This window comes from Oryctolagus cuniculus, chromosome 4 (assembly GCF_051225735.1).
Source record: "Oryctolagus cuniculus isolate XC-2025 breed Fujian yellow rabbit chromosome 4, ASM5122573v1, whole genome shotgun sequence".
In the NCBI taxonomy this organism is placed as follows: Eukaryota; Metazoa; Chordata; class Mammalia; order Lagomorpha; family Leporidae; genus Oryctolagus; species Oryctolagus cuniculus.
Genome location: NC_142870.1, coordinates 151,356,284 through 151,371,712, shown reverse-complemented (window position 1 = coordinate 151,371,712; position 15,429 = coordinate 151,356,284). Strand labels below are relative to the sequence as shown.

Genomic DNA, 15,429 nt, shown 5'->3' with positions numbered 1-15,429 from the left:
TCCTGGTCTCCCATGGGGTGCAGGGCCCAAGCACCTGGGCCATCCTCCACTGCACTCCCTGGCCACAGCAGAGAGCTGGCCTGGAAGAGGGGCAACCGGGACAGAACCGGCGCCCCAACCGGGACTAGAACCCGGTGTGCCGGCGCCGCTAGACGGAGGATTAGCCTAGTGAGCCGCGGCGCCGGCCAGCTTCTTTTTTTCTTACAGATCTTTTTAGGTTTTCAGTTCTGTATTATGAATTTTGATAGTTTTATGTTTCTAGGAATTTGTCTATTTTATGTAGGTGGTCTATTTTGTTTAGAATATAATAACTTTGTAGCAACAATAATAACCTTTTTGCTCTGTAAGATTGATAGCAGTTTGCCCATTTTTGTAATTTGAGATTTCTTTTTTTCTTGGTCTGTCAAGCTAGTTTTTCAACTTTGTTCACCTTTCAATAAACTGAATATTTTTTGTTTCATTTTATTGTACTTTTCAGCTCCAAAATTTCTAATTTGGTTCCTTTTTATAGTTTCCATCTTTATGTATCTTTTTTATTGATTTCTTGCTGATTGTATTTTTTTTATTAGGCAGAGTTAGACAGTGAGAGAGAGAGACAAAGGTCTTCCTTCCGTTGGTTCACCCCCTAAATGGCCACTACGGCTGGTATGCTGCGCCGATCTGAAGCCAGGAGCCAGGTGCTTCCTCCTGGTCTCCCACAGGGTACAGGGCCCAAGCACTTGGGCCATCCTCCACTGCCCTCCCGGGCCACAGCAGAGAGCTGGATTGGAAGAGGAGCAACCGGGACTAGAACCTGGCGCCCATATGGGATGCCGGTGCCGCAGGCAGAGGATTGACCAAGTGAGCCACGGTGCCAGCCCTGATTTTGTATTTTTTAAAATGGACATCCTAGTTCCTTTTACTTTTTCATCCAGGGTTTCCTTTAGTTCTTTGGGCATATTTTAGGCATTTGATTGAAAGTTGTTGTGTAGTAAGTTCAATGTCTAAATTTCCTCAGGGACAGTTTCTATTAATTTCCCCCCTGTGATAGGGTGTAGTTTTGTGATCACATGCGTGACACAAATCTCTTTTGGGAATGAAACATTTTGAATATTATAATGTAGCTGGAAATCCAATTTTTTTACCTCTTCAGAGACTGTTGCTGCTGCTTATGAGCTGTTTGTTTAATGACTGCACTAAACTATTTTTGTAAAGTCTGTATTCTTTATATGGTGAGACCATTGAATTCTGTATTCCATTCTCCTAATGGCCAGTCTTGATTTGGTAGAGGGTTTCTTAAATGCCTGGGATCAAAAACAAGACAAAACTGTCTTAATGTTTGTGAATTTTTCTTTATTGGTTCACTGAGTGATCTGCTAAGCTGCCTACATCTCTTCCTTAGCCTTCACTTCCTGCTTGCACAGAAGGGAAAGTGTAGAGCCTTTTGGAGTCTTTTCTGAGCCTTTGTCCAGCCATGGGGATACATGTGGTCTTTTAGATAGAAAGGAGCTTTCCAAAGCTTTATTCCTTTGTGTGTCTCATTTCCTAGTCTCTTCCTAGGTTTTAGGTCTTGTCTACTGCTTCCCCAACTGATATCTTTTAGCAAAATGGCTGTGGTTAAATATTTGCTTTTAAATACTACTTCACTCCTGGGAATCTCCAAGGCAGGTGGAAAAAAGTCTCTTGAGCCCGTCTTTCAAGGGGCTATTGTATAGTTTAAAACACACAGCCACAATTATTTGAGGACAGTGTCCATATTGGTTTGGTACCAATAACCTGCAAGATTGTGGGCTTCTATCATGGCTGCAGCTATATAGGAGAATTGGGGATGGTAGCCAGAGTTCTTAATGAAACTCAGCAGCTTCTTTATTTTCCTGGTTATCATAAGTTTTGTGTTTTTTTTTTTTTTTTTTTTTTTTTTTTTAAGATTTATTTCATTTATTTGAAAGAGTTACAGAGAGAGGTAGAGACAGAAAGGTCTTCCATCCTCTGGTTCACTCCCCAGATGGCTGCAATGGCCGGAGCTGTACCGATCTGTAGCCAGGAGCCAGGAGATTCTTCTGGGTTTCCCACGTGGGTACCAGGGCCCAAGAACTTGGGCCATCTTCTGCTGCTTTCCCAGGCCATAGCAGTGGGCTGGAAGAGGAGCAGCTGGGACTAGAACTGGTACCCATAAGGGATGCCGGTGCTTAAGGCCAGGCCATTAACCCCCTGTGCCACAGCGCTGGCCCCATAAGGTTTTGATTAAATTTAAGACTCAGGAAAATGTTGGGTTCTGTTTTGGCCATCTTACATGAAGTTAACTTCTCTGTCATATTTTGTGATATCATTTCACTGTTTGGAACTAGTTGAATGTAAACAGATATAATGCTCATTATTTTTAGTCATTAAAAAAGCTACTGGGTAGGGTAGCAAGTATTGAACCCAGGTAGTCTGATTGGGATGCAGGTGTCCTAACCAGTTTCTTGGCCACTAGGCCAATTGGCCACCTCTGTGTTTACTACATTTTTAAAAGGTTGAATCTTTGTCCAAGTAGTATTCATATTTCTGTTCAGATGGATCAAGTAGCTTGTCTGTTCCTAGCTAGTTTAATGCTGCTTTAAAATTTTTTTTTGCCAGATTTTCAGGACTGTAATTACTTGCTTTTGCTTTTTACAGTAAGGGTACCATTTGAAGAAATTGTTAATTTATATAGTGTTTTTCAGCAGGGGGTGATGTTGCTCCTTAGTGGTTATTTTGCAATATCTGGTGACTTTTTTTGTCATCACAGTTTGGGAACAGGTTGTACTTCCAGTATTGTGAATAGAGACCAGGATTGCTGCTAAACATCCTATAATGGGTATGGCTGGACCCCATGAGAAAGAATGTCCTTATATGTTGACAGAGTTGACATTGAGAAATACTGATTTAGATTTATCAGATTTCCTGAATTCCTTACATTACCTGATACATGTGATGCTGTGATGTTTAGTTACTAAGTTTGGACCTAAGGACTTCAACTCCCCCCGCTCCCCCCCCCCCCCCCCACACCATCTGTATCTCTCTCTTCCCCTCTCCTTCTGTGTCTCCTTTTTTCTTTTGGACTCCTCTTTCTGAAATAGTTATCCATGAAGAAAATAATAGATTTTGATCTAAATTGATTTACTCTATTTATTAAAGTCTATATAATTGAAATTTTCTTTAATTTTTAATATAATGTAATTCCTAGATTTTCATTCATACGGGAAAAACATTAGTGAACACCTGAGAATTCATTATCCAGCTTCATCAGTTGTCAACATTTTACCATTTCCCCACATTTTTAGAGTATTTTAAAGCAAATTCAATTCACATTTAATTTTCTTTGTGTCAGAGGTCTTTTGAAGCTTAAACTAGAACTAAACAGTTTGAACATAATATGGAATTAGTTTCTAAAGTTTCTTTCTGGAACAAGTTCTGCTCCCTTTCAAAAGTTTACATTATTTGTTGAAGAACTCATGTCATTTGTTCTGGAGAATGTACCACTCTCTAGCCTGACTGATTACATCCCCATGGATTATTTAACATAGTACTCTATGTACTATATTTTTTTCTGTAAATTGGTAACATCAGAGCTCTGATTAGATTCAACTACTCATTTTTTAAAGGATTTACTTATTATATTTGAAAGGAAGAGTTAGAGAAAGACAAGAGAGAGAGAGCGAGCAAGCAAGCGAGCTCTAGTGCTTCTCTCTGCTAGTTCACTCCACAGATGGCCACAATGGCCAGTGCTGGGTCAGCCTGAAGGCAGGAGCTTCATCCAGGTCTTCTACGTGAGTGGCAGCAGCCCAAACACTTGGGCCATCTTCTGCTGCTTTCCTCCAGGCCGTTAACAGGGAGCTGGATTGGAAATAGAGCAGCTGGACACAAACCAGCATCCATATGGGATGCCAGTGTCATAGGCGGTGGCTTTACTCACTATACTGCAATGCTGGCCCCCATCTGGCAGCCTTTGTGTTGAAGGAAAATAGATTGGCAGAGTAAAATGAACCTGTTAATTCATTTCAGTAATTTGCTAAATGAAGCATTGTTTTAAATAATTCTTACCCATATACATATGATTCACCTGTGTAACTTACTGTTTTTAATTTATGTATTTTTAAAGATTTATTTATTTACTTGAAAGTCAGAGTTACACAGAGAGGAGAGGCAGAGAGAGAGAGAGGTCTTCAATCAGGTGGTTCACTCCCCAATTGGCCACAACCGCCAGAGCTGCGCCTGTCTGAAGACAGGAGCCAGGAGCTTCTTCTGGGTCTACTACACGGGTGCAAGGGCCCAAGGACTTGGGCCATCTTCTACTGCTTTCCCAGGCCACAGCAGAGAGCTGGTTTGGAAGTGGAACAGCCGGGTCTTAAACAGGCACCCATATGAGATGCCGGTGCTTCAGGCTAGGGCATTAACTCTCTGTGCCACAGCACCAGCCACCCGTGTAACTTTTAAAATTTAATTTTAACAGGCAATTTTATGGTTTGTGGTTTAAAAGGAAAACAAAAAGTATACTGTAAGCATTACCCCTTCCACTTCCACCCACATCATCCTCAAACCATCTGATGTCCTATATTATAACCAAACAGTATTGTTGTATTTATACTTAGAGATTTTGGGACTGTATTGGCAAATATACATTACCTCCGTTTTCCAAATGGATTATCTGTTTGTCCCAGGACTGCTTGTTGGAAAGAATATTCTTTCCCTGTTGAATTGCTTTTGTACCCCTTCCAAAAATCAGTTGAACATATATGAATAATCTGTTTCTGGTCTCTTCCATCCCATTCTGTTGGATCTCTATGTTAGTCTTTTCTCTAGTAATACACTGTATTGATTACTGTAACTTTTTAGTAGTGTGATTCCTCCAACTTTATTTTATATTTCAAAATTGTTCCTTCTCATTTCTTTGCCTTCACTCTGTGATTTTTTAAAAAAAGATCTATTTATTTATTTGAAAGGCAGAGGCTGAGAGAGAGAGAGGTCAGCCTTCCATCCTCTGGTTCACTCCCCTGATGGCTGCAATGGCCGGAGCTGTGCCAATCCGAAGCCAGGAGCCAGGAGCTTTCTCTGAGTCTCCCATGTGCGTGCAGGGGCCCAAGGACTTGGGCTGTCTTCCATTGCTGTTCCAGGCCAGAGCAGAGAGCTGGATTAGAAGTGGAGCAGCAGGGACTTGAACTGGTACCCATATTGGATGCTGGCACTGCAGGCGGCGGCGGCTTTACCTGCTATGTCACAGCGCTGGCTTCCCCATGTGAATTTTTTAATCAGCCTATTTCTACAAAAAAAAGCCACTGGAATTTTTTCTTATCTGTAAGTGAGTACAAGTGACATGAAATCTTCCCATCCATGAGCATGGTTTCTCTTTGTTTACTTAAGTCCTCTTTGATATTTTTCATCAATATTCTGTAGTCTTTATCATAAGGATTCTGTACATATTTTATTAAATTGGTATCTTAGTACTTCTAGGTTCTTTGGTGCTGTTATAAATGGTACTGTGTTTTTATTTTGATTTCAGGTTGTGCATTAGTAGAAATATTATGTTGGCTTTGCTTAAATTTACTTATTAGTTCTAGGACTTTTTTAAAAAAATAGATTCGATAGAATTTTCTAAAGAGGCAATCATTGTCTAATAATGCAAGTAGTTTTATTTCTTCCTTTCCAAATCTTGTGTCTTTAATTACTTAAAAAAAAAAACTGTTTATTTGAAAGTAACACAGAGAGAGAAGGAGAGGCAGAGAGAAAGAGAGAGGGAGAGGTCTTCCATCTGCTAGTTCACTCCCCTGTTGGCTGCAACAGCCAGAGCTGTACCAATCTGAAGCCAGGAGACAGGAGCTTCTTCCGGGTCTTCCCACGTGGGTGCAGGGCCCCAAGGACTTGGGCCATCTTCTACTGCTTTTCCAGCAGAGAGCTGGACCGCAAGTGGAGCAGCCGGGACTCACCGGTGCCCATATGGGATGCCAGCACTGCACGTGGCGGCTTTACCCACTGTGTCACAGGGCCGGCCCCGTTAATTAGCTTAAAACCCTACTTCAGTGCCAAGTCTTCCAATATGACATGGAATAGGAGTGGTAAGAGGAGACATCCCTGCCAGTTTGCCATGTTAAGGAGAAAGAAGTCAGTAAATTAGTGGTACTTTTATATTTCTCTAAACATATAAATCTCAATGCAATGATCACATAGGAAAGGAATCCTGTTTTGTTTTGTTTTCCAGGTTGCTGCTCTGTTCTGATATCACTCATTGATTGGCTTTATCTTGTGATTCCTAATGCATTATGTTCAGGAATATCATCTGACTCCTTCCCCCTTCCTAAGACTCCCAACCTCCTGTTGTGAATAGTTGGTATTAGGTTAGTCTGTGTGAAATTGCCAGTGTTAGTTTATAACCTGTAAAATATTTTATCTGGTTGAGAGAAAACAGTCTTGTGTTGACAAAATAATCAGTATGGGAAGTGTTCATGCTTGAGCGCTGGTCATGGTGTTGTGTTGTGTGTTGCGCAGAATCACGAGGGCAGGTATTGTGTGAACGAGGTGCTCACTGTGAAACACTGGCTTTTACAATACTCAGGTGTGTTCACCTCTGTGACAAATCTGCCAGTATATGCACAGATTTCTCAGTATGAGTTCTCTCCTTATCTTAGTCTCATGTGTCTCAGGGTCTTGTGATACTTTTGCGTGAGAAGATTCTCTCCTACTCAGTTTAATGTAAATTTTTTAGTCACTTAGTATCTAGTGGGTTGAATAAATATGTATTTTTCTTTTGAAATAATATGCTTCGAGAGGAAGAAGATGCATGCATTTATAATAGAAAAAACCTGATATTTCTTTAGTTCTCTGGTAGTGTTTTTTCATGGAAATTGTGAGTGAACTAAAGCTATAATCTTTCTGCTTTTTAGGTTCGTAAGCTGATCTTTTATAACCCTCTATTACATATCTAGAAAAAGGAAATATATAAGAGATTTTATATAAGCTTCATGAAACCAGAAACTTTCTTTGGTTTACTGCTGTGTTTCTTGTGGGTATAAGAGGCTGGGCTACCTATATATGATTAGAGAAAATGTAATATTTGCATAAGACATAAATTTTAGTATAAAAAGTCATTGCAGTTAGATATTGCTTGATATGCTTCCAAAAAATCCCATAGTTGTTGAGCCAATTAAATTGTGTTAGTAAACACTTTAGTAACAGAAGGCTGTTGTTTTTCATCAGAAATTTGCTCATGATATCATTTTGAGCATGACTGTTAATTTAACAAGATTAGAATATAACTAACAAAACTTTGTATGTGTGTGCATGAGTGGTGTTTAAGCATTTTATATATTTGAAAGGCGAAGTGATAGAGAGGAAGAGACAGAGATCTTATATCTGTTGTTTCAGACCCCAAATAGTTGCAATAGCTAGGGCTGGTTCAGGCCAAAGCCAGAAACTCCATCCAGCTCTTCCACATGGGTGAATGGGGCCCAAGTGCTTAGGCCATCTTCTGCTACTTTTCCCAGGCCTTTAGCAGGGAGCTGATTAGAAGCCGAGGAGCCAGGATTAAAACTGGTGCCCCAATATGGGATGCAGATGTCAACAAGCAAAGCAGTGTCTTAAACTACTGTACCACAACACTGGCTCCCCTCCTCATTCATCTAAGAGCTTTATTTAAAATACATGACTCTGGGAAGACTTTACCTTTGTACTGGGAATAATGTGATGATTTGGAGTAATGAGGAAATTTCATTTCTTTTGCTTTTGCTACCACCTGATGGCAAATTATATTATCATGTTTGGTACATGCTGTAGAACACATTGTAAAAATAATGTCTCTTTAGTATTTTTGTTGAAATTAATTTGTTCATAAGTAATTTCAAGAAAAGGAGAAAAAAAATTTTAATGTGTTTAGAATTATAGCTACGCCTCCCACTAAAATGGCTAGGGTAGTTTCTTTTTTTTAATAAGGGAGCCACAGATTTTTTTAATTAATTTATTTGAAAGGCGGAGTTACAGAGGGGCAGAGGCAGAGAGAGAGAGAGAGAGAGAGAGCAAGCGAGCAAGGGATGTCTTCCATCCACTGGTTCACTCCCCAGATGGCCACAATGGCAGGAGCTGAGCCTACTGGCAGCCAGGAGTCAGGAGCTTCTTCTGGGTCTCATGAGGTGTAGGAGCCCAAGGACTTGGCACCTTCTACTGCTTTCCCAGGCCATAGCACGGACCTGGATCAGAAGTGAAGCAGCGGACTCAAACCAGCGCTGATATGGGATGCCTGCACTGCAGGCGGTGGCTTTACTTGCAGTGCCACAGGGCCGACCCTAGGGTAGTTTGTTTCTTCCTCCCTCCCTCCCCTTTTTTAAAGGTTTATTTATTTATTTGAAAGTCAAGTTACACAGAGAGAGGAGAAGTAGAGAGACAGAGGTCTTCTATCCGATGGTTCACTCCCCAATTAGCTGCAAACAGCCAGAGCTGGGCTGATCCGAAGCCAGGAGCTTCTTCTGGGTCTCCCATGTGGGTGCAGGGCCCCAAGGACTTGGGCCATCTTCCACTGCTTTCCCAGGCCACAGTGGAGAGTTGGATCAGAAGAGGAACAGCCGGGACTAGAACTGGTGCCCAGGTGGGATGCCGGCGCTTCAGGCCAGGGCGTTAACCTGCTTCTCCACAGTGCCAGCCCCCCTTCCTTTCCTCCCCTTCCCCTTCCCCTTCCCCTTCCCCTTCCGCTTCCCCTTCCCCTTCCCCTTCCCTTCTCTTCTCTTTCCTTTCCCTTTCTCTCTCTCTCTCTCTCTCTCTCTCTCTCTCTCCTTTCTTTCTTAACTAGTTTCGTGATTATTTTTTAAGTGATTTTATCATTTTGCATTTTTTTTTAAATTTTAAGTTATACAAGTTTCATGTATTTCATATATACAGATTTAGGGACATACTGATATTCCCCCCCACCTTCCCTGCAACCCACATGCTTCAGCCTTTCTTTCTTCTTCCTCCCTCTCCCATTCCCACTCTTTAATTTTTACAAAGATCTGCCTTCAGTTTGCTTAATGATTGTAAGGTTAACCCTACACTAAGTAAAGGAGTTCAACAAATAATACAAAGGAAAAAAACACTGTTCCTCAACAGAAGAAACAAGGGCTGTAAATAATCATCGAATCTCCAGATGTCCATTTCACTCCAATACATTACATTTCGGGTACTGTATTAGTTACCTCAGATCAGGGAAAAACACATGTCCATCTACTGTTGACTGGATAAAAAAACTATGGTATACACACACACACACACACACACACACTGTGGAGTACTACTCAGCTGTAAAAAAAAAAAATCCCATCTTTCGCAGCAAGATGGATGCATCTGGAAGCCATTATACTTAGTGAGATAAGCCAGTCTCAAAGTCAGTTTCTGTCTTTTGACATTTTAGAAAGGCATATTTAGGACATAAGCAATAATTGTTATAACAGAAGCTGATGATTCTTTCAGATGAACAAGAATTGCAGTTGGCAGCATTCTTTTATGTAGGGAATTTAATTCTGACATTTGTTCATTCTAGGTCGTCTCATGTAAGAATTATGGTGCCATAATTTTTGGCCTAATTTATATTTGAGGATAAACCATTTCTTAAAAGTTGACTAGTGGTATATTTATTTTATTTTGGGGAAATTACTATATGAGACTATATAATCTTAGAAAAATTTTTCTGTCAAAATGCTTATTCTCAGGAAATTGGTTAAATATGCATATTGGTTTTGAATGGACTTTCATATAGTCATTTAGCATGTTGTTTAGGGTTATTTACTGAATGGATAAAGTTTGCAGTGTTTAGTAGGGAGAGATGGAGAGAAGCAAGTTACTAAAACAAATATGTTATCCCAATTTTTCAAGAAGCATAGCTGCAGAAAATGGTTACCAGTGTTTCTCTTTGGGAGATATTATGGTGATTTCTTAAGTTTATGTATTTCTTAAATGAACATGTTTTATATTATATAGATGAATATTTTATACCATATAGGCAGTATCCTATATTAAGATTTTTCCTATGAATAAATATATAATTATTGATTAGAAAGAAGTTGTGGGATATGTTACTAGGTGATATATTTGAAATAGGGATTGTGTGTCAGATTTATCAGGGTGACTTGTTGCTGGTAATTCCAGGAAACAGGCTGTGCTTTTTGGATCTCTTCTGGAAATCCAGTAAGGATTAGTTCATATATAAAGTCTTTTTTAAAAATGTCTTATTATACAGATTAGTAATTTTCTTTCTTGATAGAAGGATAAAACCAAAATCTAGTTAAAATCCAAAATAAGTCTTTGAATATTATTTAATAGTTCAGTGTTAAGGTAGTAGTTATATAAAACATAGCCCTTCATTTCTAGGATCAGCCTGTTCTTGCTTTTGATATCTGTTTTCTGCCACAGGCCTTTGATTGGAATTGAAACAATACAACTACTGCTTCCACCAGAGGAAAATAGTATGGGAATTCCTATTATGGTAGGTTGTTTTCTAGTAGTCTCTCTGCAGTAATAGAGGCAGCTCTTGAAATTTGTTGGTTTGTTGGTATTTATGCCTTCTTTTAACCTAAACTTTTTATATATAACTGTATGTGAGTAAATACTTAATGCTAGCCAAAACCTCATTATTATAGACATTTTATTTATAGCAGTGGGCCCTGGATTAGTGGATTTAGTATAGGAACTTAATTTTTCAGTGGAGGGAACTTGAAAATCTGATTTAAGATCTCTGTGTTTTCTCTTTCAGAAGAAAATATTAAATAGCTGAAAGGGGCAGTCTCACTCCGAAAATGATTAAATTAGCAGATATTTTTATCCTCTTGTTCGGCTATAAGCGTCACTTTGCTCATAGCTCATTCTCTTAAATGGTAAATGTTTGGGGTTCATACTTTAAACATTTTCAGACATTGAACAATCACCTGGGAATAGTCCTGTGTTTTTAATAAAAGTACTTTTAGAAATCTCATAAACCCTAGAGGTGTTAGACAAAGGCAATGGTGAAGACAATATAAACTTCTATGTTATTTGTTCAGGCTTCTTATTTGAAATGGAAACACATTGAAATATTAATAGAATAAAAGAAAATGTGGTCCAGTAATTGGCTTGTTTACCAAATTGAAATCTGCTGTGCCTCTTGTTCAATATCTTATTTGATATAACCTTGATGAAAAACTATTTCAAAACCAAAAGATTAATTTTCGCTGGGTTTTTGTTATAATTAGTTCTTAGTTGTATTAAACTTTTTTTTTTCTTTTTTAAAGAAGAGGTGGTCATTAGAAGGAAATGGAAAGATTTTACTTGGCTGTTTCTTGATAGGAAAGGAGATTGAGAACATTAAATTGGACTAAATAGGGGACGGTGTTTAGCTTGGCAGTTAAGATGCTGGTGTCCTAGGCCGGCGCTGCGCTCACTAGGCTAATCCTCCGTCTAGCGGCGCCGGCACACTGGGTTCTAGTCCCGGTCGGGGCGCCGGATTCTGTCCCGGTTGCCCCTCTTCCAGGCCAGCTCTCTGCTGTGGCCAGGGAGTGCAGTGGAGGATGGCCCAAGTGCTTGGGCCCTGCACCCCATGGGAGACCAGGAAAAGCACCTGGCTCCTGGCCCCTGCCATTGGATCAGCGCGGTGCGCCGGCCGCGGCGGCCATTGGAGGGTGAACCAACGGCAAAAGGAAGACCTTTCTCTCTGTCTCTCTCTCACTGTCCACTCTGCCTGTCAAAAAAAAAAAAAAAAAAAAAAAAAAAAAGATGCTGGTGTCCTGTGTCAGCGGGCCTGGATTCTATACCTGGCCCCGGTTCTGCCTCCTGACTCCAGTTTCTTGCTAGCACAGACCCAAGGAGACAGTGGTGATTTATATAGTAGTAAATTGGGTCACTGTCACCCACGTGGGAGACCTGAATTGAGTTCCTGGGTCATGGCTTTGGCTTGGCCCAGCAGCCCCTGCTGTTATGGACATTTGGGGATTGAACCAGTAGAAGGGAGTATTCTCTGCGTCTCAAATATGTAAAAATTAAAATAAATTGGAGTTTGGAGTAGGAACAGGTGTTGTGGCAAAGTGGGGTAAGCTGCTGCCTGGGATTCCCAGTGTCACCAGAGTCCCAGCTCCTGCACTTGCAGCTTCCTGCTAATGCATTCTGGGAGACAGCAGTTGATGGCTGCAGTGCTTGGAACCTTGCTACCTACCCGACGTGGGAGACCCAGGTGGAGTCCTTCCAGGTTCTTGGCTTCAGCTTGGCCTGGCCCTGGCTGTTGGAGCCATTTGGAGAATGAGCTAGTGGATAGAAGACCTCTCTGTCTGTTTGTCCCTCCTCTCTCCCCTCTCTGAACTGCTCTTCAAGTACAATAAATACACATTTAAAATAAATTGAAGTAAATAAAATCCTGTGACCTGAAGATTCATAATCCCTTTAGAAATTATGAATTCAAATGAAATAACTGATTGTGTTTCTGAGCCTTTTTCTAGGCAGGTCTAGATTATCTGCCAAGCCCACTTTGTTTGTTTTGTAAGTACATAGAATAGTTATGGGTGACTAGAGAGTCCCATTGGAAATTTGTCCCCTAATACATACATACATACATATATACTTTATATCTGGTTATAAACTGTCATGTAGCCATAGGTGCAATAAAAGCTTTGAATGAATTTTATAATGCTCTTATCGTAATTCTGTTTCCAGTCAAGCATTTGAGTAATAGGTGGGAAAGGCAGAAAAACAAGAAAATGCCAGACTCAAGATGGTAAGGATAACATTTGGTTGGGAAGATGTAATGAATAGAAGACACCGTCGTTATCATAGAGCGTGTTTGTTTTTCCTTTCATGGTGATTTCTGCATGGCTGCTTGCCATCATGCAAGTTGTAATTATCATATTTTGCCACTGGGTGGTGCCGTTGCATTGGTTACTACAAACCCTTTCTAAATTTATGTAAGAAAACCATTTGAAAGTTCACCCATAAAGAGCAGTAAAATTAAGATGATATAGGTAGTGATATGTTTATATAAATTCAAAGTAGTAAGACATAACCATTACTTGTGATACAATGTGCACATTAAACATTTTTAAAGATAAATTCCCATATATAGTTTTAATACAATCTTTGATTCTCACCTTAGAAACATGTAAAATGCTTTGATTTTTTTTAGATAGTACCAAAATATAAATAGCATCTACATTAAACCACAGTTTCTTAATCTGTAATGGTAAGAAAAATACAGGTGGCTCAGTTCTAAAAAAAAAAAAAAAAAAAAAACTCCTTGATGATGATTTTGTCTTTTTCTCTTATTCTGTAGCTATTCAAACTCCTTTCATTGAAACCTTTTTATTTCACAAATACTGTATTCAAAATTGGATTTTTTAAGAGACTCAGAGAGAAAGCTCTTGCATTTACTGGTGCACTCCCCAAGTGACTGCAGTGGCCAGGGGGCCTAAGCCAGGAGCCAGGAGCTTCTTCCTGGTCTCCCACATGCGTGCAGGGGCCCAAGAACTTGGACCATCTTCTGCTTTCCCAGGTGCATTAACAGGGAGCTGGATTGGAAGAGGAGCAGCTGGGTCTTGAACTGGTGCCCCATGGGATACTGGTGTCACAAGTGGCAGCTTTACCCAGTACACCACAGTACCGGCTCCCCAAAATCTGACTCTTTGTTTTAAAACCACCAAATGACTTTTTGTTATTTGAGTGAATCAGAGTCTACTTGGAATTGTAGCGATATTATCAAGATCCCAGTTCAGCAAAAATAATAATGTGATATAGTATTCTCTTACTATTTTTAAAGAGCAAAAAGTAAGTGCAGACTTCAGACTATCAATGCCCCTAAACAACTTGTTCTGAGACTTTCTCCAATCCAGTCTGTCATTATTTCTTTTTTTGTTTGAAGGATTATTTTTATAAAAGCAAAGTGATAAAGATAGGCATCTTAAAATTACCCTTTCTTGTATTCACTAGCTTTCTGAGGACTTCTGAGGTATGATTTAGAGGCTGCTACAGCCCAATAGGTATGAATTCAGAACCTTCATTTGCCTGCAAGGCCTAACAATTGTGGTCTCTCAGGAGTGGTGGGTTTAATGACTCTGACTCTGCAGTTTGCTTTTTAGCAGTGTGTTTCCTCTATCTCTCAAAGCAAAATAAAAGCCTTCTCTTGAACATAATTAATGTTATTTTGTATGTAGTATTGTATTCCAGGTAACTTTTTTTAAGTATTATCCCAGGTGTTTGAAAATTCTTTGAAAATGTGATTTTTAAATATAACATAAAATTCCTTTTGTTCAACATTTAGATTGTTTTTAATATTTTGTAATAAATGATGCTTCAGGAAAATGTTGATAGGTAAAGTCTCCAGGTTTTAGGTTATTTCCTTATAGCTACATTCTTGCAAGTAGAAGTGCTGGTGGTGTTGATACCGTGCTGTCGAAAGCTGTTGGCAGGTTTTTCCTCCAGAGAAGTTGCCCCAGTTTACTCTCCTCAGCATCCCACATGGCTTCTGGCCAATTACCGCATCGTTTACTAGCCTTTCCCTGCCATTAGTGTTGCCTCATTTTTTAGGTCACCCTTGACACTGTGTCCACAGTGTGTCCTCTGATAAACAAGTCTTATATTGTATCTTTTTGACTGAAAATCTGTTAGTGACCTCCCTGTCAGAATGCAGACTAGAGCCTTTACGGTTTGGCGTCCATCTTCTTTCATGTGCCACCCTGCTGCGTATCTGATGATGAGAGGCCGTGGAGAAGTGTTCTAGACACAGGGACAGGCACAGCGTGTGCAGCTGCCTGCTGCATCCGAACTGCAGCAGCTACGTAGATCCATGTGGACTTTCAGGCAGGGAGTGGAGGCAGGCTTCAGCGCACTTCAGTAACATCTAATTGACCAAATATAAGCAAACCAATATCATATTATCTATGACTAGAATTAAGGGCTCCTGGTGACAAATCACAGAGATCTAATTGAAACTGTCTCTGAGAGGCAGAAGGAAATTTATTGGCCAGGCTGTATGGATGGTCAGACAAAGCTAGGTTCACAACTCGGTGACAGTGAATTCTCTTTCCTCTCCTACTCTCTCTCTCTTTATTTTTTTTTAATTTTATTTATTTGACAGGTAGAGTTACAGACAGTGAGAGAGAGAGAGAAAGGTCTTCCTTCCGTTGGTTCACTCCCCAAATGGCTGCTACGGCCGGTGCTACACCGATCCGAAGCCAGGAGCCAGGAGCTTCTTCCTGGTCTCCCATGCGGGTGCAGGGGCCCAAATACTTGGGCCATCCTCCAATGCCCTCCCGGGCCACAGCAGAGAGCTGGACTGGAAGAGGAGCAACCGGGACTAGAACCTGGCACCCAAATGGGATGCCAGCACCACAGGCGGAGAATTAAGCAAAATGAGCCACAGCACCAGCCCCCTCTCCTACTCTTAAAAATTTGCTCTTTTTTTCTTTCTGTCCTACAGGCAGTGTAGCTTACATTGGCTTTACAGTCCCAAAGTAAAGA

The 15,429-nt window shown here is 40.3% G+C and overlaps 1 protein-coding gene across 4 annotated transcripts in view; it reads left to right on the top strand.

Annotated features, from left to right (window-relative positions):
* ANKRD28 (ankyrin repeat domain 28) overlaps nucleotides 1-15,429 on the top strand; it is a 184,858-nt gene that overhangs the window by 44,582 nt on the left and 124,847 nt on the right. The window contains exon 2 of one of the 4 annotated variants that reach the window (XM_008266039.5): nucleotides 10,369-10,441. The exons of 2 other annotated variants lie outside the window; for them this stretch is intronic. In XM_008266039.5, coding sequence (XP_008264261.3) covers nucleotides 10,424-10,441 — 18 coding nt within the window. In that variant the 5' untranslated portion in view covers nucleotides 10,369-10,423. Of the gene's footprint in view, nucleotides 1-10,368; nucleotides 10,442-15,429 lie in introns of those variants that run through there. One more of the 4 variants, XM_008266042.5, reaches the window with a different exon arrangement.